This window comes from Salvelinus namaycush, chromosome 38 (assembly GCF_016432855.1).
Source record: "Salvelinus namaycush isolate Seneca chromosome 38, SaNama_1.0, whole genome shotgun sequence".
In the NCBI taxonomy this organism is placed as follows: Eukaryota; Metazoa; Chordata; class Actinopteri; order Salmoniformes; family Salmonidae; genus Salvelinus; species Salvelinus namaycush.
In genome coordinates, this window is record NC_052344.1 from 24,320,325 (window position 1) to 24,347,862 (window position 27,538).

General features: G+C 42.5%; 2 protein-coding genes across 4 annotated transcripts; both read right to left on the reverse strand.

The window, feature by feature from the left end:
* Positions 1–242: 242 nt before the first annotated feature.
* Positions 243–26,816, reverse strand: irak3 (interleukin-1 receptor-associated kinase 3). Of its 3 annotated transcripts, XM_038978135.1 has the most exons (13): positions 26,669–26,816; positions 20,515–20,697; positions 20,140–20,216; positions 18,117–18,186; positions 15,373–15,524; positions 15,107–15,171; positions 14,170–14,284; positions 12,004–12,122; positions 7,942–8,137; positions 7,708–7,770; positions 7,415–7,582; positions 2,821–3,289; positions 243–959 (listed from the first exon to the last, which is right to left on the reverse strand). In XM_038978135.1, the coding sequence occupies exons 1-13, from the start codon at positions 26,769–26,771 to the stop codon at positions 823–825; spliced, it is 1,917 nt and encodes a 638-aa protein (XP_038834063.1). In that variant the 5' UTR covers positions 26,772–26,816; the 3' UTR covers positions 243–822. The 3 variants fall into 3 exon arrangements, with proteins under 3 accessions (XP_038834063.1, XP_038834064.1, XP_038834065.1); XM_038978136.1 differs by lacking the exons at positions 18,117–18,186; positions 20,140–20,216; XM_038978137.1 differs by lacking the exons at positions 20,140–20,216; positions 26,669–26,816 and having other exon boundaries at positions 20,515–20,679.
* LOC120032165 lies at positions 8,544–11,514 on the reverse strand. Its single transcript, XM_038978134.1, has 3 exons — positions 11,464–11,514; positions 9,988–11,103; positions 8,544–9,627 (listed from the first exon to the last, which is right to left on the reverse strand). The coding sequence occupies exons 2-3, from the start codon at positions 11,031–11,033 to the stop codon at positions 8,595–8,597; spliced, it is 2,079 nt and encodes a 692-aa protein (XP_038834062.1). The 5' UTR covers positions 11,034–11,103; positions 11,464–11,514; the 3' UTR covers positions 8,544–8,594.
* Positions 26,817–27,538: the final 722 nt, after the last annotated feature.

Genomic DNA, 27,538 nt, shown 5'->3' on the forward strand with positions numbered 1-27,538 from the left:
CCAAAAGCATCGTAGCACTAACTTCATCTTAATTCCATTGAAACTAAATGGACCAAAGATGATCATAGTGCTACGATGCTTTTTGGGAAACCCAGCCCAGACCCGTACAGTCATTTAGAGAAAGGGAGATTTGAAACCATCTACAGCACAGGTGTCAAACTCATTCCACGGGGGGCCGAGTGTCTGCGGGTTTTCGCTCCTCCCTTGTACTTGATTGATGAATTAACATCACTAATTAGTTAGGAACTCCCCACACCTGGTTGTCTAGGGCTTTATTGAAAGGAAAAACCAAAAACCTGCAGACACTAGGCCCTCCGTGGAATGAGTTTGACACCCCTGATCTACAGTGTCCTGTGGCTGAGTGGCCATGCCAGGTCATTTAACCAGGGCCAGCAATGACTAAGTCAGATATATGGATAAGTTAACCCTCTCTCTCAGCAGGCCATGTACTGTATGCATGTGTCATTCAAAGTAGTGAAGTTGTCCTAGATGCTGGTCTGGGGTCTGTTTGTGTTTTTACCCTCTAATGGTTAAGATTAGGAATCGGGGAGGGCAAGCAGATCCTAGATCAGCTTTGTCACTCCTGGGTGGTCATGGAGACAGAGAGGAGTTCCTCTGTAGCTTTGTCACTCCTGGGTGGTCATGGAGACAGAGAGGAGTTCCTCTGTAGCTTTGTCACTCCTGGGTAGTCATGGAGACAGAGAGGAGTTCCTCTGTAGCTTTGTCACTCCTGGGTAGTCATGGAGACAGAGAGGAGTTCCTCTGTAGCTTTGTCACTCCTGGGTAGTCATGGAGACAGAGAGTTGTTCCTCTGTAGCTTTGTCACTCCTGGGTAGTCATGGAGACAGAGAGGAGTTCCTCTGTTCTGAGGAGGCCTCTGTTGTACAGATCAATCTTATTTATCATTCTCTGCTTGACAGGGTTGTCCACTACACTGAGGGAAGAGAAGCTGAGGTCACCTGTAACATAGACAGAACAATTAGAATTAAACCATGCTTCCAGTATGTGACTCTGACTCAACATTGGCTGCTGTGTAAAGAAGAAATTATCTCTGAAATTTTAATTTTTATACAATCAGGTTCTATAGCTAAAACAGTAAAACAGTGTTTTTCCTCGACCCTTTGACCCGACACGGATAACCTCCAGGTCCTAGTTACAGTCCATAGGTAGTTACAGTCCATAGGTAGTTACAGTCTATAGGTAGTTACAGTCCATAGGTAGTTACAGTCTATAGGTAGTTACAGTCCATAGGTAGTTACAGTCTATAGGTAGTTACAGTCCATAGGTAGTTACAGTCTATAGGTAGTTACAGTCCATAGGTAGTTACAGTCTATAGGTAGTTATAGTCTATAGGTAGTTACAGTCTATAGGTAGTTACAGTCTATAGGTAGTTACAGTCTATAGGTAGTTACAGTCTATAGGTAGTTATAGTCTATAGGTAGTTACGGTCCATAGGTAGTTACAGTCTATAGGTAGTTACAGTCTATAGGTAGTTACAGTCTATAGGTAGTTACAGTCTATTGGTAGTTACAGTCTATAGGTAGTTACAGTCTATAGGTAGTTACAGTCTATAGGTAGTTACAGTCTATAGGTAGTTACAGTCTATACGTAGTTACAGTCTATAGGTAGTTACAGTCTATAAGTAGTTACAGTCTATAGGTAGTTATAGTCTATAGGTAGTTACAGTCTATAGGTAGTTACAGTCTATAGGTAGTTACAGTCTATAGGTAGTTACAGTCTATAGGTAGTTATAGTCTATAGGTAGTTACAGTCTATAGGTAGTTATAGTCTATAGGTAGTTACAGTCTATAGGTAGTTATAGTCTATAGGTAGTTACAGTCTATAGGTAGTTACAGTCTATAGGTAGTTACAGTCTATAGGTAGTTATAGTCTATAGGTAGTTACAATCTATAGGTAGTTACAGTCTATAGGTAGTTACAGTCTATAGGTAGTTATAGTCTATAGGTAGTTACAGTCTATAAGTAGTTACAGTCTATAGGTAGTTACAGTCTATAGGTAGTTACAGTCTATAGGTAGTTACAGTTTATAGGTAGTTATAGTCTATAGGTAGTTATAGTCTATAGGTAGTTACAGTCTATAGGTAGTTATAGTCTATAGGTAGTTACAGTCTATAGGTAGTTACAGTCTATAGGTAGTTACAGTCTATAGGTAGTTATAGTCTATAGGTAGTTACAGTCTATAAGTAGTTACAGTCTATAGGTAGTTACAGTCTATAGGTAGTTACAGTCTATAGGTAGTTACAGTCCATAGGTAGTTACAGTCTATAGGTAGTTACAGTCTATAGGTAGTTACAGTCTATAGGTAGTTATAGTCTATAGGTAGTTACAGTCTATAGGTAGTTATAGTCTATAGGTAGTTACAGTCTATAGGTAGTTATAGTCTATAGGTAGTTACAGTCTATAGGTAGTTACAGTCTATAGGTAGTTACAGTCTATAGGTAGTTATAGTCTATAGGTAGTTACAATCTATAGGTAGTTACAGTCTATAGGTAGTTACAGTCTATAGGTAGTTATAGTCTATAGGTAGTTACAGTCTATAAGTAGTTACAGTCTATAGGTAGTTACAGTCTATAGGTAGTTACAGTCTATAGGTAGTTACAGTTTATAGGTAGTTATAGTCTATAGGTAGTTACAGTCCATAGGTAGTTAGAGTCTATAGGTAGTTACAGTCTATAAGTAGTTACAGTCTATAGGTAGTTACAGTCTATAGGTAGTTACATTCCATAGGTAGGGCCTTGGGCTAAAACCTGGTTAGGTAAGGTGGTGAGGTATAACTCCTGGTCCCAAACATAATACTTGCCTTGAGGGAGGTCTGAGGGGCAGGGAGTAAACCCATTGGCTCTACAGTCCTCACAGCCCAGTCCATCCACCTCAGCTGAACAGCTACACTGGACTGGCCAGCTACCGTAAAGATCCACTGGCTCTCCATTGGTCTGTAGGCTCTGGTCAGCCTCATCAGCCCCTAGCCCTGCTCTTTCCCCTGCCCCCTCCCGTGACAGGTGGCTGCTCCGCTCCCCACTGCCCAGATAGGTGACCTCTGACTGGCTACACTCACAGGGCCCTCCCTGGGCTGGAGCTGGCTGTGGGTTCTCAATGGGGTAACTGTGCTCATCATCCTCCACAGGCACACTGGGGCTGGGGTTGGAGCTGGGGCCATGTCCCGTCTGGGCAGGAGAGGCAGGGGGAGCTGGGGCCTCGTCGGTCAGAGTGTGTGGCTGGTCTTCAGGTGGGCACGGCAGGGGAAGCAGCTGGCTCAATACCTGTAGCACCTGGAAGAGGCGGGTTGGGGGGAGAACATCCATTTCATTGTTGTAAAAGACAATGTGCGTATCAATGATTTACCTGTAAATAAAAGCAGTAATCTCTTCACTCATCCGAAATGGACAGAAAGAAATCTAGTATGACTCATAAAGTCAATGTTTACTAAGTCCACAGATGTCGAGAGGCTGTAAATGACTTTTGTCCTCAATTGTCTAGTCAGCCCCTCATCTAACTACACTTATCAGTCCAGACCTAAGAGAACTCTAGTCTTAAAGATGCTTTCAGGGAAACAAAGAGTTACTTTGGAGGTGACTACTACTACCTGAAAACAGATCCTCAAAAAATGACTACTTTATAAAAACTGAATACAGATCTCAGGAAGTGACTACATTTCAGAAACTATTGGATTGGCTACCTTCAACTAATGACAGGGCTGTATCTAGAACTGTATGTTGGATTAGCTGTCTTCAACTAATAGCAGGGCTGTATCTAGAACTGTATGTTGGATTGGCTGTCTTCAACTAATAGCAGGGCTGTATCTAGAACTGTATGTTGGATTGGCTGTCTTCAACTAATAGCAGGGCTGTATCTAGAACTGTATGTTGAAGATAGAAATAGAAAGAACAGAGACAAATCTCCTATCCTATTCCAATCTATCTGACAGTCATATTTGATCTACACAATACATTTCTTTGTGAACATTCTGTAAATGTCCATTCTCCTGAATGTCCTTGCCCCAGGTGTACATTATCAAGTCAAACCAATTAACCAAATCTATTTTTTGGAATTTTGTGACGCTCAACTACAGATGTAGGATTTTTCTTTGATCACTGTTACTGAGAATTTTCCTGCACTGCAGAAAATGCAAACTTGTAGTGTATTTGAGTTTTGAAAAGGCTTCTAAAGTTTGTAATATTGACTTTAACATTTCAGATTTGATTTTCCCTAATGAAAAATGTATCAACCAATACAAAAATGTCCATTAATTATAATCCACATAATAATTCACATTTCCTGTTGCTGAGGATTATTTTCCTGCTGTAGCAAACTGGCTCAAACTAAGATCCTACATCTGTACTGTATAACTCTTTCAACATGCCACTGAAAAGGTTGAACGCTGCAATTCATTTTATAATACCTGAAAATACTGCAGAGTAATTCAAAATCCATTTGCAAACAACGTTGAACCTCTTTGTCCATCTGAGAGGAAGTGTTCTTGTTTTAAACACACCCTACACCATCTTTAAAGGGATACTTCACTCAGAATATAAACTAACACAATTTTCCACCTACCTTGGCTGTAGTTGATTCGAGAAGGCAGTTTTGGGATATTTAGTTTGCTTTAATAATAGCCATATTTTGTTACTGTTAGCATTCTAAGTAACATTTAACATTAAATCGTTCTTGTGCCTGGAGTAAAACAACTGTAATTACCTTCTATTAGCATTTTGTTACATAATAATTTGGTCATTGCATTTGAATTGTATAGCAACAAGCTGAGAATTTTTGTAACTGCTCTACACAAGAATAGTGACGGTTCCTTATTCCATTTAATAACTCCATTATTGTGCAATTATAAAGACATTTCCAAATGTCCTATGTAACAACAATGTTGCTATTGTAATAATCACAAAGTTACTACATATGTACAAGAACTGGATGTCAAGTGTTACTGTATAACCTTATGTCACTCATTACCGTATAACATTATGTCACTCATTACCATGTAACCGTATGTCACTCATTACCGTATAACCTTATGTCACTCCTTACCGTATAACCTTATGTCACTCATTACCGTATAACCTTATGTCACTCATTACCGTATAACCTTATGTCACTCCTTACCGTATAACCTTATGTCACTCGCTACCGTATAACCTTATGTCACCCATTACCGTATAACCTTATGTCACTCCTTACCGTATAACCTTATGTCACTCATTACCGTATAACCTTATGTCACTCATTACCGTATAACCTTATGTCACTCATTACCGTATAACCTTATGTCACTCATTACCGTATAACCTTATGTCACGCATTACCGTATAACCTTATGTCACTCATTACCGTATAACCTTATGTCACTCATTACCGTATAACCTTATGTCACTCATTACCGTATAACATAATGTCACTCATTAACGTATAACCTTGTCACTCATTACCGTATAACCTTATGTCACTCATTACCGTATAACCTTATGTCACTCATTACCGTATAACCTTATGTCACTCATTGCCGTATAACCTTATGTCACTCATTACCGTATAACCTTATGTCACTCATTACCGTATAACCTTATGTCACTCATTACCGTATAACCTTATGTCACTCATTACCATATAACCTTATGTCACCCATTACCGTATAACCTTATGTCACTCATTACCGTATAACCTTATGTCACTCATTACCGTATAACCTTATGTCACTCATTACCGTATAACCTTATGTCACTCATTACCGTATAACCTTATGTCACTCATTACCGTATAACCTTATGCCACTCATTACCGTATAACCTTATGTCACGCATTACAGTATAACCTTATGTCACCCATTACCGTATAACCTTATGTCACTCATTACCGTATAACCTTATGTCACTCATTACCGTATAACCTTATGTCACTCATTACCGTATAACCTTATGTCACTCATTACCGTATAACCTTATGTCACTCATTACCGTATAACCTTATGTCACTCATTACCGTATAACCTTATGTCACTCATTACCGTATAACCTTATGTCACTCATTACCGTATAACCTTATGTCACTCATTACTGTATAACCTTATGTCACTCATTACCATATAACCTTATGTCACGCATTACCGTATAACCTTATGTCACTCATTACCGTATAACCTTATGTCACTCATTACCGTATAACCTTATGTCACTCATTACCATATAACCTTATGTCACTCATTACCGTATAACCTTATGTCACGCATTACCGTATAACCTTATGTCACTCATTACCGTATAACCTTATGTCACTCATTACCGTATAACCTTATGTCACTCATTACCGTATAACCTTATGTCACCCATTACCGTATAACCTTATGTCACTCATTACCGTATAACCTTATGTCACTCATTACCATATAACCTTATGTCACTCATTACCGTATAACCTTATGTCACTCATTACCGTATAACCTTATGTCACTCATTACGAACATATTTGCCAGTCATTTTGTTATTCTCCTCTAATGTTGAGGTGATTCCATGTCCCTCATGTATTTCATTCTAGGCTATAGACTATATTAAGATTCATATCTGAGAGCCCTCCAAACTATGTGCTTATGATCATATATTTAGACTAATTCAATTAACTGTTATAGTTTTGGGTTCTTCATCGAATATTTGGCAGCCACCAAATAAATATTTGTTTTGTTTTTCAAATAACTTGCATATAGTCAAATACCTTCAAATATGATTTGGTTATTTGTGAGGTATTCTTTTCCTGAGACCTGTATTTGAATATCAAAACAAATATTTGCTATATTCGACTACCTCAAATTCTAAATAAACTATCTTCAACTAGTTCAAACTCTACCTAAACTATCTTCAACTAGCTAAAACTCTACCTAAACTATCTTCAACTAGCTCAAACTCTACATAAACTATCTTCAACTAGCTCAAACTCTACATAAACTATCTTCAACTAGCTCAAACTCTACATAAATTATCTTCAACTAGCTCAAACTCTACCTAAACTATCTTCAACTAGCTCAAACTCTACCTAAACTATCTTCAACTAGCTCAGACTACCTAAACTATCTTCAACTAGCTCAAACTCTACATAAATTATCTTCAACTACCTTGAGTATTTCAAAAGTTGGTATTTTCAAACAAAGTACAAAATACAACTATTTTCTGCCCAGGTCTGATTCAGGTCTGATTCAGGTCTGATTCAGGTCTGATTCAGGTCCGATTCAGGTCCGATTCAGGTCTGATTCAGTGGAAAATCAAACAAACAGTCCTACCCTGAACCTTGACTCTAAAAGTCAGGTTCATGTCCTTATTCTCACATTTACCCAACTCAATAAAGTAGAATTGAATTGAAGTAAATTGAACTGGATTGCATTGAATTGTATTGAGTTGACTCACATTCTCCATGGTGGGTCTGTTGCGTGGTCGTGTAGAGGTGCAGTCCAGGGCTAGACGCAACAAGGTAAAGGACATAGAGTGGGGACAAAGACCAGCTCTCGGGTCCAGATACTGAAGACAGGAGTCTACACTGCCAGTGTCCTCCATCTCTCCACTCAGGACGTCTCTCTGGATGGGAGGGAGGATGAACCAGAGCGCATGTTTCCAGCAATCCAGCATTATTTCATGTGTTTGCAAGCATTTCAATACAAAGTGCAATTTCCGTAAGTAACACAATGTCATTCTAGTCTTACCAGCAGGGTGTGTTTAGGAGTCTCCTCTCTAACTTTCCGTCCCGTTAATATTTCCATTATAACCTAAAGAACAAATAGCTTCTAATTAAGAGGTTCTGGTCATAGACATCCAAGCAATTCACAAACAGCTATGTTCTGGCATTCAGATCAGTTTATCCAGTATTAGTCGCAAGTAGCTGACAAAGACCACGTCTGTTGAAAGAGGGTTGTTTTGTCAAGTGTTCCCTAACTCACCACTCCCAAGCTGAACACGTCCAGACTGACAGACAGCTTTCCGTCTCGGATGTATTCCTCCGGCAGGTAGCCCAGGGTTCCGAAGGTCGTATCCAAGGTAACGGTGCAGCTCTGACTGACAGAGTGGGGTCTGAGACGGGCCGTCCCAAAATCAGACAGCTTGGGCTGCAGCCGCTCGTCCAGCAGTATGTTAGAACTACACAGAGAGAAGACACTTTGGAAATCAGGTGGATCTTTGGAACTCAGGTGTGACTGGGATCTTTGGAAATGTGTTATGCTAGGCTAGGCTATGTTATACTGTGTTATGCTGTGTTATGCTAGGCTAGGCTATGTTATACTGTGTTATGCTATGTTATGCTATGCTAAAACAAATGCTTAAAAAAAAAGTCTGTCTCTTCCCTGGTCCCATCATTCACCAAGACCCTGACATTTTTTATTTTTCTAATTTAACCTTTACTTAACTAGGCAAGTCAGTTAAGGACAAATTCTTATTTTCAATGACGGCCTAGGAACTGTGGGTTAACTGCCTTGTTCAAGGGCAGAACGACAGATTTTTACCTTGTCAGCTCGGGGATTTGATCTTGCAACCTTCCGGTTACTAGTCCAACGCTCTGACCACTAGGCTAGGGGGTGAAAGGGGGTGAGGTGAGTGACTAGACTAGGGGTTTGAGCTGGTACCTTGTGATGTTATTGACTAGGGGTTTGAGCTGGTACCTTGTGATGTTATTGACTAGGGGTTTGAGCTGGTACCTTGTGATGTTATAGACTAGGGGTTTGAGCTGGTACCTTGTGATGTTATAGACTAGGGGTTTGAGCTGGTACCTTGTGATGTTATAGACTAGGGGTTTGAGCTGGTACCTTGTGATGTTATTGACTAGGGGTTTGAGCTGGTACCTTGTGATGTTATTGACTAGGGGTTTGAGCTGGTACCTTGTGATGTTATAGACTAGGGGTTTGAGCTGGTACCTTGTGATGTTATAGACTAGGGGTTTGAGCTGGTACCTTGTGATGTTATTGACTAGGGGTTTGAGCTGGTACCTTGTGATGTTATAGACTAGGGGTTTGAGCTGGTACCTTGTTATGTTATAGACTAGGGGTTTGAGCTGGTACCTTGTGATGTTATAGACTAGGGGTTTGAGCTGGTACCTTGTGATGTTATTGACTAGGGGTTTGAGCTGGTACCTTGTGATGTTATTGACTAGGGGTTTGAGCTGGTACCTTGTGATGTTATAGACTAGGGGTTTGAGCTGGTACCTTGTGATGTTATAGACTAGGGGTTTGAGCTGGTACCTTGTTATGTTATAGACTAGGGGTTTGAGCTGGTACCTTGTGATGTTATAGACTAGGGGTTTGAGCTGGTACCTTGTGATGTTATAGACTAGGGGTTTGAGCTGGTACCTTGTTATGTTATAGACTAGGGGTTTGAGCTGGTACCTTGTGATGTTATTGACTAGGGGTTTGAGCTGGTACCTTGTGATGTTATTGACTAGGGGTTTGAGCTGGTACCTTGTGATGTTATAGACTAGGGGTTTGAGCTGGTACCTTGTGATGTTATTGACTAGGGGTTTGAGCTGGTACCTTGTGATGTTATTGACTAGGGGTTTGAGCTGGTACCTTGTGATGTTATAGACTAGGGGTTTGAGCTGGTACCTTGTGATGTTATTGACTAGGGGTTTGAGCTGGTACCTTGTTATGTTATTGACTAGGGGTTTGAGCTGGTACATTGTGAGTGACTAGACTAGGGGTTTGAGCTGGTACCTTGTTATGTTATAGACTAGGGGTTTGAGCTGGTACCTTGTGATGTTATAGACTAGGGGTTTGAGCTGGTACCTTGTGATGTTATTGACTAGGGGTTTGAGCTGGTACCTTGTGATGTTATTGACTAGGGGTTTGAGCTGGTACCTTGTGATGTTATAGACTAGGGGTTTGAGCTGGTACCTTGTGATGTTATTGACTAGGGGTTTGAGCTGGTACCTTGTGATGTTATTGACTAGGGGTTTGAGCTGGTACCTTGTGATGTTATAGACTAGGGGTTTGAGCTGGTACCTTGTGATGTTATAGACTAGGGGTTTGAGCTGGTACCTTGTGATGTTATAGACTAGGGGTTTGAGCTGGTACCTTGTGATGTTATAGACTAGGGGTTTGAGCTGGTACCTTGTGATGTTATTGACTAGGGGTTTGAGCTGGTACCTTGTGATGTTATTGACTAGGGGTTTGAGCTGGTACCTTGTGATGTTATAGACTAGGGGTTTGAGCTGGTACCTTGTGATGTTATTGACTAGGGGTTTGAGCTGGTACCTTGTGATGTTATAGACTAGGGGTTTGAGCTGGTACCTTGTGATGTTATTGACTAGGGGTTTGAGCTGGTACCTTGTGATGTTATAGACTAGGGGTTTGAGCTGGTACCTTGTGATGTTATTGACTAGGGGTTTGAGCTGGTACCTTGTGATGTTATAGACTAGGGGTTTGAGCTGGTACCTTGTGATGTTATAGACTAGGGGTTTGAGCTGGTACCTTGTGATGTTATTGACTAGGGGTTTGAGCTGGTACCTTGTGATGTTATAGACTAGGGGTTTGAGCTGGTACCTTGTTATGTTATAGACTAGGGGTTTGAGCTGGTACCTTGTGATGTTATTGACTAGGGGTTTGAGCTGGTACCTTGTTATGTTATAGACTAGGGGTTTGAGCTGGTACCTTGTGATGTTATAGACTAGGGGTTTGAGCTGGTACCTTGTTATGTTATAGACTAGGGGTTTGAGCTGGTACCTTGTGATGTTATAGACTAGGGGTTTGAGCTGGTACCTTGTTATGTTATAGACTAGGGGTTTGAGCTGGTACCTTGTGATGTTATAGACTAGGGGTTTGAGCTGGTACCTTGTGATGTTATTGACTAGGGGTTTGAGCTGGTACCTTGTGATGTTATAGACTAGGGGTTTGAGCTGGTACCTTGTGATGTTATAGACTAGGGGTTTGAGCTGGTACCTTGTGATGTTATAGACTAGGGGTTTGAGCTGGTACCTTGTGATGTTATAGACTAGGGGTTTGAGCTGGTACCTTGTGATGTTATAGACTAGGGGTTTGAGCTGGTACATTGTGAGTGACTAGACTAGGGGTTTGAGCTGGTACCTTGTGATGTTATAGACTAGGGGTTTGAGCTGGTACCTTGTTATGTTATTGACTAGGGGTTTGAGCTGGTACATTGTGAGTGACTAGACTAGGGGTTTGAGCTGGTACCTTGTGATGTTATAGACTAGGGGTTTGAGCTGGTACCTTGTGATGTTATAGACTAGGGGTTTGAGCTGGTACCTTGTGATGTTATAGACTAGGGGTTTGAGCTGGTACCTTGTGATGTTATAGACTAGGGGTTTGAGCTGGTACCTTGTGATGTTATTGACTAGGGGTTTGAGCTGGTACCTTGTGATGTTATAGACTAGGGGTTTGAGCTGGTACCTTGTGATGTTATTGACTAGGGGTTTGAGCTGGTACCTTGTGATGTTATAGACTAGGGGTTTGAGCTGGTACCTTGTGATGTTATAGACTAGGGGTTTGAGCTGGTACCTTGTGATGTTATAGACTAGGGGTTTGAGCTGGTACCTTGTGATGTTATTGACTAGGGGTTTGAGCTGGTACCTTGTGATGTTATAGACTAGGGGTTTGAGCTGGTACATTGTGATGTTATAGACTAGGGGTTTGAGCTGGTACCTTGTGATGTTATTGACTAGGGGTTTGAGCTGGTACCTTGTGATGTTATAGACTAGGGGTTTGAGCTGGTACCTTGTGATGTTATAGACTAGGGGTTTGAGCTGGTACATTGTGAGTGACTAGACTAGGGGTTTGAGCTGGTACCTTGTGATGTTATAGACTAGGGGTTTGAGCTGGTACCTTGTGATGTTATTGACTAGGGGTTTGAGCTGGTACCTTGTGATGTTATAGACTAGGGGTTTGAGCTGGTACATTGTTATGTTATAGACTAGGGGTTTGAGCTGGTACCTTGTGATGTTATAGACTAGGGGTTTGAGCTGGTACCTTGTTATGTTATTGACTAGGGGTTTGAGCTGGTACCTTGTGATGTTACCACAGACCACAGTGCAGGGCTGGGCCATGTGTAGGTGATGTACAGCCTTAGCCGTCCCCTTGATGATGTCCAGACGCTCCTGCCATGAGAGAGTGGGCACTGCGTTCTACAGAGAGATGCAGGAGGGGAGACATGTTAGCATTTAAACACCAATACACCTACTACCATACAGTCTGTCCACCACAGAGACACATTAACTGATATGTTTGGGATTTATTTATTTATTTATTTAGTTTATCCCCTTTTCTCCCCAATTTTCGGGGTATCCAATCGCTAGTAATTACTATCTTGTCTCATCGCTACAACTCCCGTACGGGCTCGGGAGAGACGAAGGTCGAAAGCCACGCGTCCTCCGAAGCACAACCCAACCAAGCCTTACTGCTTCTTAACACAGCGCGCCTCCAACCCGGAAGCCAGCCGCACCAATGTGTCGGAGGAAACACCATGTACCTGGCCCCCTTGGTTAGCGCGCACTGCGCCCGGCCCGCCACAGGAGTCGCTGGAGCGCGATGAGACAAGGATATCCCTACCGGCCAAACCCTCCCTAACTCAGACGACGCTAGGCCAATTGTGCGTCGCCCCACGGACCTCCCGGTTGCGGCCGGCTGCGACAGAGCCTGGGCGAGAACCCAGAGACTCTGGTGGCGCAGCTAGCACTGCGATGCAGTGGCCTAGACCACTGCGCCACCCGGGAGGCCTTGTTTGGGATTTAAATAGAATAGAATAGTAGTTTAGTAGAATAAAATGGAAGCTTATTGTCCATCGGAGGACGGAAATTTGCCTTTACAGTAACACAACCTACAACTAGAATAGGTAACACAACTAGAATAGGTAACACAACCTACAACTAGAATAGGTAACACAACTAGAATAGGTAACACAACCTACAACTAGAATAGGTAACACAACTAGAATAGGTAACACAACCTACAACTAGAATAGGTAACACAACTAGAATAGGTAACACAACTAGAATAGGTAACACAACCTACAACTAGAATAGGTAACACAACCTACAACTAGAATAGGTAACACAACTAGAATAGGTAACACAACTAGAATAGGTAACACAACCTACAACTAGAATAGGTAACACAACCTACAACTAGAATAGGTAACACAACTAGAATAGGTAACACAACTAGAATAGGTAACACAACCTACAACTAGAATAGGTAACACAACCTACAACTAGAATAGGTAACACAACCTACAACTAGAATAGGTAACACAACTAGAATAGGTAACACAACCTACAACTAGAATAGGTAACACAACCTACAACTAGATGCAGTCTGTGGAACAGTAATCCGTTGGGAAGGTAAGGGGTATAGAATAGAATATCTCACCTGGTCATGCAGTCTGTGATCTGTTGGGAAGGTAAGGGGTATAGAATAGAATATCTCACCTGGTCATGCAGTCTGTGATCTGTTGGGAAGGTAAGGGTATAGAATAGAATATCTCACCTGGTCATGCAGTCTGTGATCCGTTGGGAAGGTAAGGGGTATAGAATAGAATATCTCACCTGGCCATGCAGTCTGTGGAACAGGGATCTGTTGGGAAGGTAAGGGGTATAGAATAGAATATCTCACCTGGTCATGCAGTCTGTGATCTGTTGGGAAGGTAAGGGGTATAGAATAGAATATCTCACCTGGCCATGCAGTCTGTGATCCGTTGGGAAGGTAAGGGGTATAGAATAGAATATCTCACCTGGTCATGCAGTCTGTGGAACAGTAATCCGTTGGGAAGGTAAGGGGTATAGAATAGAATATCTCACCTGGCCATGCAGTCTGTGATCCGTTGGGAAGGTAAGGGGTATAGAATAGAATATCTCACCTGGTCATGCAGTCTGTGATCCGTTGGGAAGGTAAGGGGTATAGAATAGAATATCTCACCTGGTCATGCAGTCTGTGATCCGTTGGGAAGGTAAGGGGTATAGAATAGAATATCTCACCTGGTCATGCAGTCTGTGGAACAGTGATCCGTTGGGAAGGTAAGGGGTATAGAATAGAATATCTCACCTGGTCATGCAGTCTGTGGAACAGTGATCCGCTGGGAAGGTAAGGGGTATAGAATAGAATATCTCACCTGGTCATGCAGTCTGTGGAACAGTGGTCCTTGGGAAGGTAAAGGTATAGAATAGAATATCTCACCTGGTCATGCAGTCTGTGGAACAGTGATCCGTTGGGAAGGTAAGGGTATACCAGCCAGTAACGATCCCCATCAGAGTAACAACCCAACAGCTCTAAGATGTTAGGATGCTGGTAGCTGAAGGATAAACAGGCAGATTTGATGATTAGTAAAATACAGATATTTACTTTTATTTAACCAAGTAAGTCATTGAAAACAGATTTTCTTTTTTTTTACAATTAGGAGAAGATGTGAGCATGGAAGACTATTGATATGTCATAATGGATTTCAGAGGTAAATATTTACGTAGAAACCATCTAAAATGGAGGATCAATGGAATAGGTAGACATACAGAAACAATCTAAAATGGAGGATGGAGTAGGTAGACATACAGAAACAATCTAAAATGGAGGATTAATGGAGTAGGTAGACATACAGAAACAATCTAAAATGGAGGATTAATGGAGTAGGTAGACATACAGAAACCATCTAAAATGGAGGATTAATGGAGTAGGTAAACATACAGAAACAATCTAAAATGGAGGATGGAGTAGGTAGACATACAGAAACCATCTAAAATGGAGGATGAATGGAGTAGGTAGACATACAGAAACAATCTAAAATGGAGGATGAATGGAGTAGGTAGACATACAGAAACAATCTAAAATGGAGGATCAATGGAGTAGGTAGACATACAGAAACAATCTAAAATGGAGGATCAATGAAGTAGGTAGACATACAGAAACAATCTAAAATGGAGGATGAATGGAGTAGGTAGACATACAGAAACAATCTAAAATGGAGGATGAATGGAGTAGGTAGACATACAGAAACAATCTAAAATGGAGGATCAATGGAGTAGGTAGACATACAGAAACAATCTAAAATGGAGGATCAATGGAGTAGGTAGACATACAGAAACAATCTAAAATGGAGGATCAATGGAGTAGTTAGACATACAGATGATGAACTTCCATCTCTCTCCTGAATAGGTCCCACAACTTCCTCCATGAGGCTTTCTGCACCTGTACAGACCAACGAAGAAGACCAACAAAACACTTGAACTGTGGTGTGTATGTCCTCAGTCCTTTTGAAGCACATAACCAAATAAATGTCTCTCTAGTTGAATAATGACCTTTATTATATTTCATCTCCATCAAGCCAGGGTCATTTTGAAAAGATGACTTTTATAAATGGAGCACGGTATGGAGTAGGAGTGTCAGTACCTGCTTGAAGAGCTTGACAGCGAAGGTTTCATGTCCCTTTACCGCTCTGTAGACAGCAGAGAAGCTGCCCTCAGAGATCTTCATGTCCTGGTGAAAATGTCTAGTTCCCTCTATGACGTCGGAGTAGGTGATCACAAGCCTGTGGTTTCTACCTAGCAAACAAAGTGAAAACACTAAGCCTGTGGTTTCTACCTAGAAACAAGGTCAAAACACTAAGCCTGTGGTTTCTACCTAGCAACAAGGTCAAAACACTAAGCCTGTGGTTTCTACCTAGCAACAAGGTGAGAATACTTAGAACATATGCAGAGTAACGAGGAAAAACCTCAGCATTCTCACTAGTACTTTTACACATGTTCAATGAGCCGTATGGTTACGTCCCAAACAGCACCCTATTCCCTACATAGTGGACTACTTTTGACCCATGGGCACTATTTAGGGAATAGGGTGCCCATTTGGGTTGCACCCTATGAAACAGGTGGTCAATGAAACCATGAATCAAAAAGGGAAGTGAAATAGGGAATTGGATAAGTCAGAAGCTTCCTCTCATTGGATGTTCCACATAATGCCCTCAATATTGTTTATGAGTCTGTTGTAACTAGGGACCATCTCAACACATCAGTCTGTTGTATCTAGGGACCATCTCAACACATCAGTCTGTTGTATCTAGGGACCATCTCAACACATCAGTCTGTTGTATCTAGGGACCATCTCAACACATCAGTCTGTTGTATCTAGGGACCATCTCAGCACATCAGTCTGTTGTATCTAGGGACCATCTCAACACATCAGTCTGTTGTATCTAGGGACCATCTCAGCACATCAGTCTGTTGTATCTAGGGACCATCTCAACACATCAGTCTGTTGTATCTAGGGACCATCTCAACACATCAGTCTGTTGTATCTAGGGACCATCTCAGCACATCAGTCTGTTGTATCTAGGGACCATCTCAACACATCAGTCTGTTGTATCTAGGGACCATCTCAACACATCAGTCTGTTGTATCTAGGGACCATCTCAACACATCAGTCTGTTGTATCTAGGGACCATCTCAACACATCAGTCTGTTGTATCTAGGGACCATCTCAACACATCAGTCTGTTGTATCTAGGGACCATCTCAACACATCAGTCTGTTGTATCTAGGGACCATCTCAACACATCAGTCTGTTGTATCTAGGGACCATCTCAACACATCAGTCTGTTGTATCTAGGGACCATCTCAACACATCAGTCTGTTGTAACTAGGGACCATCTCAACACATCAGTCTGTTGTATCTAGGGACCATCTCACCACATCAGTCTGTTGTAACTAGGGACCATCTCAACACATCAGTCTGTTGTAACTAGGGACCATCTCAACACATCAGTCTGTGTGGTGACCGTGATGGTTTGAGGGCCAGATTGGGAATTTAGCCAGGACACCGGGGTTAACACCCCTACTCTTACGATAAGTGCCATGGGATCTTTAATGACCTCAGAGAGTCAGGACACCCGTTTAACGTCCCATCCGAAAGACGGCACCCTACACAGGGCAGTGTCCCCAATCACTGCCCTGGGGCATTGGGATATTTTTAGACCAGAGGAAAGAGTGCCTCCTACTGGCCCTCCAACACCACTTCCAGCAGCATCTGGTCTCCCATCCAGGGACTGACCAGGACCAACCCTGCTTAGCTTCAGAAGCAAGCCAGCAGTGGTATGCAGGGTGGTATGCTGCTTTTGATGAGGTGCGATGTTTTGATGAGGTGTGATGTTTTGATGAGGTGTGATGTTTTGATGAGGTGTGATGTTTTGATGAGGTGTGATGTTTTAATGAGGTGTGATGTTTTGATGAGGTGTGACGTTTTGATGAGGTGTGACGTTTTGATGAGGTGTGATGTTTTGATGAGGTGCGATGTTTTGATGAGGTGTGATGTTTTGATGAGGTGTGATGTTTTAATGAGGTGTGATGTTTTGATGAGGTGTGATGTTTTGATGAGGTGTGACGTTTTGATGAGGTGCGATGTTTTGATGAGGTGCGATGTTTTGATGAGGTGTGATGTTTTGATGAGGTGTGATGTGTTGATGAGGTGTGATGTTTTAATGAGGTGTGATGTTTTGATGAGGTGTGATGTTTTGATGAGGTGTGATGTTTTGATGAGGTGTGACGTTTGGATGAGGTGCGATGTTTTGATGAGGTGTGATGTTTTGATGAGGTGTGATGTTTTGATGAGGTGTGATGTTTTGATGAGGTGCTGTGTTTTGATGAGGTGTGATGTTTTGATGAGGTGCTGTGTTTTGATGAGGTGTGATGTTTTGATGAGGTGTGATGTTTTGATGAGGTGCTGTGTTTTGATGAGGTGTGATGTTTTGATGAGGTGTGATGTTTTGATGAGGTGCTGTGTTTTGATGAGGTGTGATGTTTTGATGAGGTGTGATGTTTTGATGAGGTGCTGTGTTTTGATGACCCAACATAAGAACGTGTGATAGTAGTACTAACATAGCACGATGAATACACTTCCTACTGAAACAATGAAATGACTCAGCAATCTAATGTATTCATCTCATTAGGAATATTAAAAGGTGGACAGAAAATCATAAAACATTAAAAGAATAATAACATTGTCACATACATCGGATAGGTGCAGTGTAATGTATTGTTTTACAAGGTAGTAGTACGGCGCCCCTGCAGCAAATTAGGGTTAAGTGCCTTGCTCAAGGGCACACGGGCAGTTTTTCACATCGTCGGCTCAGCAACCTTAAAGTACCTTCACTAGACACATGGTAATTAGACTGGTTCCAACCAGGTTGGGTCGACTCGCTGGCAGGTGGGGGTGACTGAGAAAACAGGACATGAGGACAAAAACACACACAACATGGAACATACAACAGACAGCAGTAATTACAGTATAATAAAAGGATGAATTACAGGGTGATACATGGACTAGCCTACATAGACAGCAGTTATTACAGTGTAACAAAGGATGAATTACAGGGTGACATGGACTGGCCTACATAGACAGCAGTTATTACAGTGTAACAAAGGATGAATTACAGGGTGACACATGGACTGACCTACATAGACAGCAGTTATTACAGTGTAACAAAGGATGAATTACAGGGTGACACATGGACTAGCCTACATAGACAGCAGTTATTACAGTGTAACAAAGGATGAATTACAGGGTGACACATGGACTGGCCTACATAGACAACAGGGACCAATTTGAGACACACTTTCATACATTCATTAAGGTGAAAATGACTCGTCTCTATAAAAGGGAGATTATTAATTTCAAGTTCAACACAAACTACATGGATCATAACATAATAGGTTGATCATGACTAGGAGCCTATCACGGGTGATGAGGGGAGGAGTTTGATTAATAGACATATCATGACATAAGTAGTAGCCTATCACGGGTGATGAGGGGAGGGGTTTGATTAATAGATATATCATGACATAAGTAGTAGCCTATCACGGGTGACTGAGGAGGGGAGGGGTTTGATTAATAGATATATCATGACATAAGTAGTAGCCTATCACGGGTGATGAGGGGAGGGGTTTGATTAATAGATATATCATGACATAAGTAGTAGCCTATCACGGGTGACTGGGGAGGGGAGGAGTTTGATTAATAGATATATCATGACATAACGAGTTGCCTACCGCGGGTGACTGAGGAGGGGAGGAGTTTGATTAATAGATATATCATGACATAACTAGTTGCCTACCGCGGGTGACTGAGGAGCGGAGGGGTTTGATTAATAGATATATAATGACCAGTTAAAGTAGCCTACCGCGGGTGACTGAGGAGCGGAGGGGTTTGATTAATAGATATATAATGACCAGTTAAAGTAGCCTACCGCGGGTGACTGAGGAGCGGAGGGGTTTGATTAATAGATATATAATGACCAGTTAAAGTAGCCTACCGCGGGTGACTGAGGAGCGGAGGGGTTTGATTAATAGATATATAATGACCAGTTAAAGTAGCCTACCGCGGGTGACTGAGGAGCGGAGGGGTTTGATTAATAGATATATAATGACCAGTTAAAGTAGCCTACCGCGGGTGACTGAGGAGCGGAGGGGTTTGATTAATAGATATATAATGACCAGTTAAAGTAGCCTACCGCGGGTGACTGAGGAGCGGAGGGGTTTGATTAATAGATATATAATGACCAGTTAAAGTAGCCTACCGCGGGTGACTGAGGAGCGGAGGGGTTTGATTAATAGATATATAATGACCAGTTAAAGTAGCCTACCGCGGGTGACTGAGAAGCGGAGGGGTTTGATTAATAGATATATAATGACCAGTTAAAGTAGCCTACCGCGGGTGACTGAGGAGCGGAGGGGTTTGATTAATAGATATATAATGACCAGTTAAAGTAGCCTACCGCGGGTGACTGAGGAGCGGAGGGGTTTGATTAATAGATATATAATGACCAGTTAAAGTAGCCTACCGCGGGTGACTGAAGAGCGGAGGGGTTTGATTAATAGATATATAATGACCAGTTAAAGTAGCCTACCGCGGGTGACTGAGGAGCGGAGGGGTTTGATTAATAGATATATAATGACCAGTTAAAGTAGCCTACCGCGGGTGACTGAGGAGCGGAGGGGTTTGATTAATAGATATATAATGACCAGTTAAAGTAGCCTACCGCGGGTGACTGAGGAGCGGAGGGGTTTGATTAATAGATATATAATGACCAGTTAAAGTAGCCTACCGCGGGTGACTGAGGAGCGGAGGGGTTTGATTAATAGATATATAATGACCAGTTAAAGTAGCCTACCGCGGGTGACTGAGGAGCGGAGGGGTTATCCCTGCTGCTGTTTGATGGTCCACTGTTGGGGAAGGAATACTGTGTTTCTGAAAGGACAACATTTCACTGTTTTATTAACCACTAATAACATCGACCCACATTATCAACCATTAGTGTAGCAGGACACTGAAAATGTTCAGTCTGACAGATTACTAAATGTGTTGTTGACAGTGTTGAGTGTTTGCACACGAATGGAGGAAGTTTACGCAACAATGACATTACAGAAGTGAAACCAAAGGGTTTGCTTCAGTGAAAAACAAGCTACAGTTCTGGAAGTGGTAACCTGTAGAATACGAAACGGACACAAACTGCACCGTCATATAGGTCTACTAATAGTCCCCTTACCTTGAGAGTTAAAGATCTGTAGAGCTCGGTAGTGACCCATATCCTCCAACACATTCACAAGGTCCCCAACAGTTTTGTTCTGTTGCGCCCACGACCAGATGAGTTCTCGCGTGGGGCTCTTGCCTATTGCCTCCAGCCTCTCGGTGCGTCGCACCTCCGTCCAACTTGACACGATACGCGCAGCTGAAGGGAGATAGATAAAGTAGAGAAATACACATATTTACAACAGGAAGCACGCTCTTAAAGTGCGTGGGCGAATTGGCCGTCTGGCAATTCTGGCAAATGCCAGAAGGGCCGGACCATCTTTTAATGAGGTGGGCTGGTCAAAATTGACCCAAATATATATAGATTAAAAAAAATTATTTAAAAAATGACACGGCCGGTGTTTGTTATATGACTTTTGTGCAACTTCTCTGTTGTCATAATAATCTATAGTGAGCATTTGGCTGACCAGTGAGCAATGGCCGGCACCCAACCAAGATGAGTCAGGCCAGTTCTCTGATTGGCTGAGCTGAGGTGGAGCAAATTCACATTCAAAGTCAAACACACATTATCAAAAAGACCCGCTCTCTGTCAGTCACTTATCAGTGAGACCAGCTCTCTGTCAGTCACTTATCAGTGAGACCCGCTCTCTGTCAGTCACTTATCAGTGAGACCCGCTCTCTGTCAGTCACTTATCAGTGAGACCCGCTCTCTGTCAGTCACTTATCAGTGAGACCCGCTCTCTGTCAGTCACTTATCAGTGAGACCCGCTCTCTGTCAGTCACTTATCAGTGAGACCTGCTCTCTGTCAGTCACTTATCAGTGAGACCCGCTCTCTGTCAGTCACTTATCAGTGAGACCCGCTCTCTGTCAGTCACTTATCAGTGAGACCCGCTCTCTGTCAGTCACTTATCAGTGAGACCAGCTCTCTGTCAGTCACTTATCAGTGAGACCAGCTCTCTGTCAGTCACTTATCAGTGAGACCCGCTCTCTGTCAGTCACTTATCAGTGAGACCAGCTCTCTGTCAGTCACTTATCAGTGAGACCCGCTCTCTGTCAGTCACTTATCAGTGAGACCAGCTCTCTGTCAGTCACTTATCAGTGAGACCTGCTCTCTGTCAGTCACGTATCAGTGAGGCCCGCTCTCTGTCAGTCACTTATCAGTGAGACCTGCTCTCTGTCAGTCACTTATCAGTGAGACCAGCTCTCTGTCAGTCACTTATCAGTGAGACCTGCTCTCTGTCAGTCACTTATCAGTGAGACCAGCTCTCTGTCAGTCACTTATCAGTGAGACCTGCTCTCTGTCAGTCACTTATCAGTGAGACCAGCTCTCTGTCAGTCACTTATCAGTGAGACCCGCTCTCTGTCAGTCACTTATCAGTGAGACCAGCTCTCTGTCAGTCACTTATCAGTGAGACCAGCTCTCTGTCAGTCACTTATCAGTGAGACCAGCTCTCTGTCAGTCACTTATCAGTGAGACCTGCTCTCTGTCAGTCACTTATCAGTGAGACCAGCTCTCTGTCAGTCACTTATCAGTGAGACCCGCTCTCTGTCAGTCACTTATCAGTGAGACCAGCTCTCTGTCAGTCACTTATCAGTGAGACCCGCTCTCTGTCAGTCACTTATCAGTGAGACCCGCTCTCTGTCAGTCACTTATCAGTGAGACCAGCTCTCTGTCTGTCACTTATCAGTGAGACCCGCTCTCTGTCAGTCACTTATCAGTGAGACCAGCTCTCTGTCAGTCACTTATCAGTGAGACCAGCTCTCTGTCAGTCACTTATCAGTGAGACCCGCTCTCTGTCAGTCACTTATCAGTGAGACCCGCTCTCTGTCAGTCACTTATCAGTGAGACCCGCTCTCTGTCAGTCACTTATCAGTGAGACCCGCTCTCTGTCAGTCACTTATCAGTGAGACCCGCTCTCTGTCAGTCACTTATCAGTGAGACCAGCTCTCTGTCTGTCACTTATCAGTGAGACCCGCTCTCTGTCAGTGACTTATCAGTGAGACCAGCTCTCTGTCAGTCACTTATCAGTGAGACCAGCTCTCTGTCAGTCACTTATCAGTGAGACCAGCTCTCTGTCAGTCACTTATCAGTGAGACCCGCTCTCTGTCAGTCACTTATCAGTGAGACCAGCTCTCTGTCAGTCACTTATCAGTGAGACCCGCTCTCTGTCAGTCACTTATCAGTGAGACCAGCTCTCTGTCAGTCACTTATCAGTGAGACCCGCTCTCTGTCAGTCACGTATCAGTGAGGCCCGCTCTCTGTCAGTCACTTATCAGTGAGACCTGCTCTCTGTCAGTCACTTATCAGTGAGACCAGCTCTCTGTCAGTCACTTATCAGTGAGACCTGCTCTCTGTCAGTCACTTATCAGTGAGACCAGCTCTCTGTCAGTCACTTATCAGTGAGACCTGCTCTCTGTCAGTCACTTATCAGTGAGACCAGCTCTCTGTCAGTCACTTATCAGTGAGACCCGCTCTCTGTCAGTCACTTATCAGTGAGACCAGCTCTCTGTCAGTCACTTATCAGTGAGACCAGCTCTCTGTCAGTCACTTATCAGTGAGACCAGCTCTCTGTCAGTCACTTATCAGTGAGACCTGCTCTCTGTCAGTCACTTATCAGTGAGACCCGCTCTCTGTCAGTCACTTATCAGTGAGACCAGCTCTCTGTCAGTCACTTATCAGTGAGACCAGCTCTCTGTCAGTCACTTATCAGTGAGACCCGCTCTCTGTCAGTCACTTATCAGTGAGACCCGCTCTCTGTCAGTCACTTATCAGTGAGACCCGCTCTCTGTCAGTCACTTATCAGTGAGACCCGCTCTCTGTCAGTCACTTATCAGTGAGACCCGCTCTCTGTCAGTCACTTATCAGTGAGACCTGCTCTCTGTCAGTCACTTATCATGTATCCTACTGCACACTGACACATATCATGTATCCTACTGCACACTGACACAGATCATGTATCCTACTGCACACTGACACATATCATGTATCCTACTGCACACTGACACAGATCCTGTATCCTACTGCACACTGACACAGATCATGTATCCTACTGCACACTGACACATATCATGTATCCTACTGCACACTGACACAGATCCTGTATCCTACTGCACACTGACACAGATCCTGTATCCTACTGCACACTGACACAGATCATGCATCCTACTGCACACTGACACAGATCATGTGTCCTACTGCACACTGACACAGATCATGTATCCTACTGCACACTGACACAGATCATGTGTCCTACTGCACACTGACACAGATCATGTATCCTACTGTTGCCAGTTAGGCCTCATATTTTGGCTGTATATTGTATAAAATAGTCTCTTCGGCCGGCAAGGCAACGAGGGTTTCTGATCTGTAGCAGAGAGGAAGAGCCCTGTATCTGGCCCCTCATTGGCTAGAGGGGTCCTACCTTATCTCACTTTACACGCCTGCCTTCCATCTTTGATGACACGTATTTCCATTGTTAAAGCGGCCACAATATAATAGATCACATTTAACTGTAGTGACTAGGGACTCCGGTGTCGGATTCCATTGCATATAACCACCGCCATTGGAGGCTGGAAAGTCCCGTCTGAAATGTAATTGGCTCATCGGGAGGGCCCGTCACTGCTTGCTTCAAACGAAGCGCAATGCTGGAAATCTGTCCGCATCCACAGAAACTAGTCCCATCTTTCTATGCCAAACACAGATGGTTTTATATTGAATTAAATAGAGAGAACAAAACAGAGAGGAAAAGAGACTCTGACACAGATGTACCGCCAGTTGCTTAATGTTTAGGCTGTATATACAGACTAATATTAAACCCAGCTTAGTGGGCAGCGGGAACATGACATGCACTATCATTTATTAAGGTAACATAAGACAATGGTCCTCTATAAGAGAAAGTTCCAAACCTCTCTGTTTTCCCCTCCCCACTCAGACCCCTCCCAGACAGTCTTAGTCCCCACTCAGACCCCTCCCAGACAGTCTTAGTCCCCACTCAGACCCCTCCCAGACAGTCTTAGTCCCCACTCAGACCCCTCCCAGACAGTCTTAGTCCCCACTCAGACCCCTCCCAGACAGTCTTAGTCCCCACTCAGACCCCTCCCAGACAGTCTCAGCACATTTCTTGATTGAGAAATTGCTCTTTGCTAAGAAGTTCTTTTAGTTTATTTTAATTGAAGGAACTTAGCAGAGACAGCTCAGGGACCAGTGCAGTGGAGGTAGGAAGATAACAGAGACACAGAGATGTACTGTCAGTTCCTTAATATGTAGTAGTAATTAACACTAGTCCTTAATATGTAGTAGTAATTAACACCAGGCCTTAATATGTAGTAGTAATTAACACTAGTCCTTAATATGTAGTAGTAATTAACACTAGTCCTTAATATGTAGTAGTAATTAACACCAGGCCTTAATATGTAGTAGTAATTAACACTAGTCCTTAATATGTAGTAGTAATTAACACTAGTCCTTAATATGTAGTAGTAATTAACACTAGTCCTTAATATGTAGTAGTAATTAACACCAGGCCTTAATATGTAGTAGTAATTAACACTAGTCCTTAATATGTAGTAGTAATTAACACTAGTCCTTAATATGTAGTAGTAATTAACACCAGGGCAGAGGGGAACAGTGTTGTAACGATGTGCAAAAACTTTAAAAGAGAAGATAAATAAACAAAAATATGGGTTGTATTTACAATGGTGTTTGTTCTTCACTGGTTGACCTTTTCTTGTGGCAACAGGTCACAAATCTTGCTGCTGTGATGACACAGTATTTCACCCAGTAGATTTCAGAGTTGATCAACATTTGTTTTTGAATTCTTTGTGGATCTGTGTAATCTGAGGGAAATATGTGTCTCTAATATGGTCATACATTTGGCAGGAGGTTAGGAAGTGCAGCTCACTCACTCACTCACTCACTCACTCACTCACTCACTCACTCACTCACTCACTCACTCACTCACTCACTCACTCACTCACTCACTCACTCACTCACTCACTCACTCACTCACTCAGCAACAACCGGTCTCAATGCCTGACAGTCAGGAGCAGGTCACAGTGAAATATATGTATTGTTAGGAACTTAGAAATAGCCCAAAAACCCGCAACCCGCGGCCAATACATTTTTTACCCGTGACATCGTTTTCAAAGTAGCCCAATTTGGCAGGAAAACTACAAACATGACAACTGACTCAATGACTGTGCAAGCCAATGTAGAGTGAGGTTAAATGCAGGTTAAATACATGGTATTTACATTATCCACATCTATACCATGGAAATATTTAAGGACAATGGCAGTACAATGGTAGTACAATCATACTTCAGGGCTAAAACCACAGTACATTTCCATGATTCAGACTATATCATGGTATTAATGAAAGTAACATAGTAGTACCATGGTATTAATGAAAGTAGCATAGTAGTACCATGGTATTAATGAAAGTAGCACAGTAGTACCATGGTATTAATGAAAGTACCATAGTAGTACCATGGTATTAATGAAAGTACCATAGTAGTACCATGGTATTAATGAAAGTACCATAGTAGTACCATGGTATTAATGAAAGTACCACAGTAGTACCATGGTATTAATGAAAGTACCATAGTAGTACCATGGTATTAATGAAAGTACCATAGTAGTACCATGGTATTAATGAAAGTACCATAGTAGTACCATGGTATTAATGAAAGTACCACAGTAGTACCATGGTATTAATGAAAGTACCATAGTAGTACCATGGTATTAATGAAAGTACCATAGTAGTACCATGGTATTAATGAAAGTACCACAGTAGTACCATGGTATTAATGAAAGTACCACAGTAGTACCATGGTACATTTTTGTAAGGGGAGAGCAAGCAAGAGGCAAATGCCCTCGAAAACGGGCTATGGAGCAGTGATGTGAGCTGCTGTAGCTAAAATACCAGCGCTACTGTACATGTTTGACCCAGTCTGCCGATGTTATAGTGACGTTATACTATGTGCTATACACCAACAGCGTTACATAGTGCGGTGGGAAAAAAAGTGAATGTGAATTTATCACAGAAGAGATCGTTAACATGTAATCTACACAATCTGTACCACAGTGTAGACGACACTTCCGTGTAGGTAAACCCATAATTATTCAGCTTAAACCGCGCACAGAAAGTAACACTTGGTTCACATTACTCACCGAGCCCGCGCCATCCGAGGCTGTCATCACCGCTGTCGATTATCTTACAAAACGTCTCAATCAAAACTGGGGGGACATCATACAGGTACATAGAGGAGTCCATCTCAACCGCGACTGAGCTAGAACGTTAATTATCATCAAGAATCGAACCCATGTGAAGCTAGCCACAATAAAGATTAGCCACGAAAGTTTAAAATTGCGGTTCGCTTTCAAAATAAAAGTTCCTTATTGAACGCGATTCAAATGGTTACAAATAGTTGAATCATGCCATATTTGGACTAGATAATGCTAAACAAGGTTGGAATGTTGTTATATAAATTTTAAAAAACAAAAACAATAATGAATTAATTAGAAAATCTGTTGAAATAGCACTGTTAGATGTACTAGAGCTCAGAATTGCATTGGGGGCATACTCATATTTTTCACTGTACAGCCTTAGCGATGTATTGTGAATAAATGAAATGGGGTATCAGTCTACTCCGGGACACCCACAGAACACAACTATGAAGAGTTTACACCAATATTAGTGTTGCAGCTCTTATTGCGGGACTTTGACCGTGGATAAATCACCTCCCCAGTCAGCCTATTGGACGTATTGAATGCTGGTGTTTTTACAGACATTTTCCAATCCTCCCTCGACCAACAACCAGTGTCGTCTACTCAGTGACACTCACAGGACACAACTGTGAAGAGTTTACATAAAGATTAGCGTCATAGCTCTCGAAGATTGGGGGACTCAATCTGGAGTGGGGACAAAACACATCCCTGTGTTTGTGGTGGAGTGGGGACAAAACACATCCCTGTGTTGGTGGTGGAGTGGGGACAAAACTCATCCCTGTGTTGGTGGTGGAGTGGGGACAAAACACATCC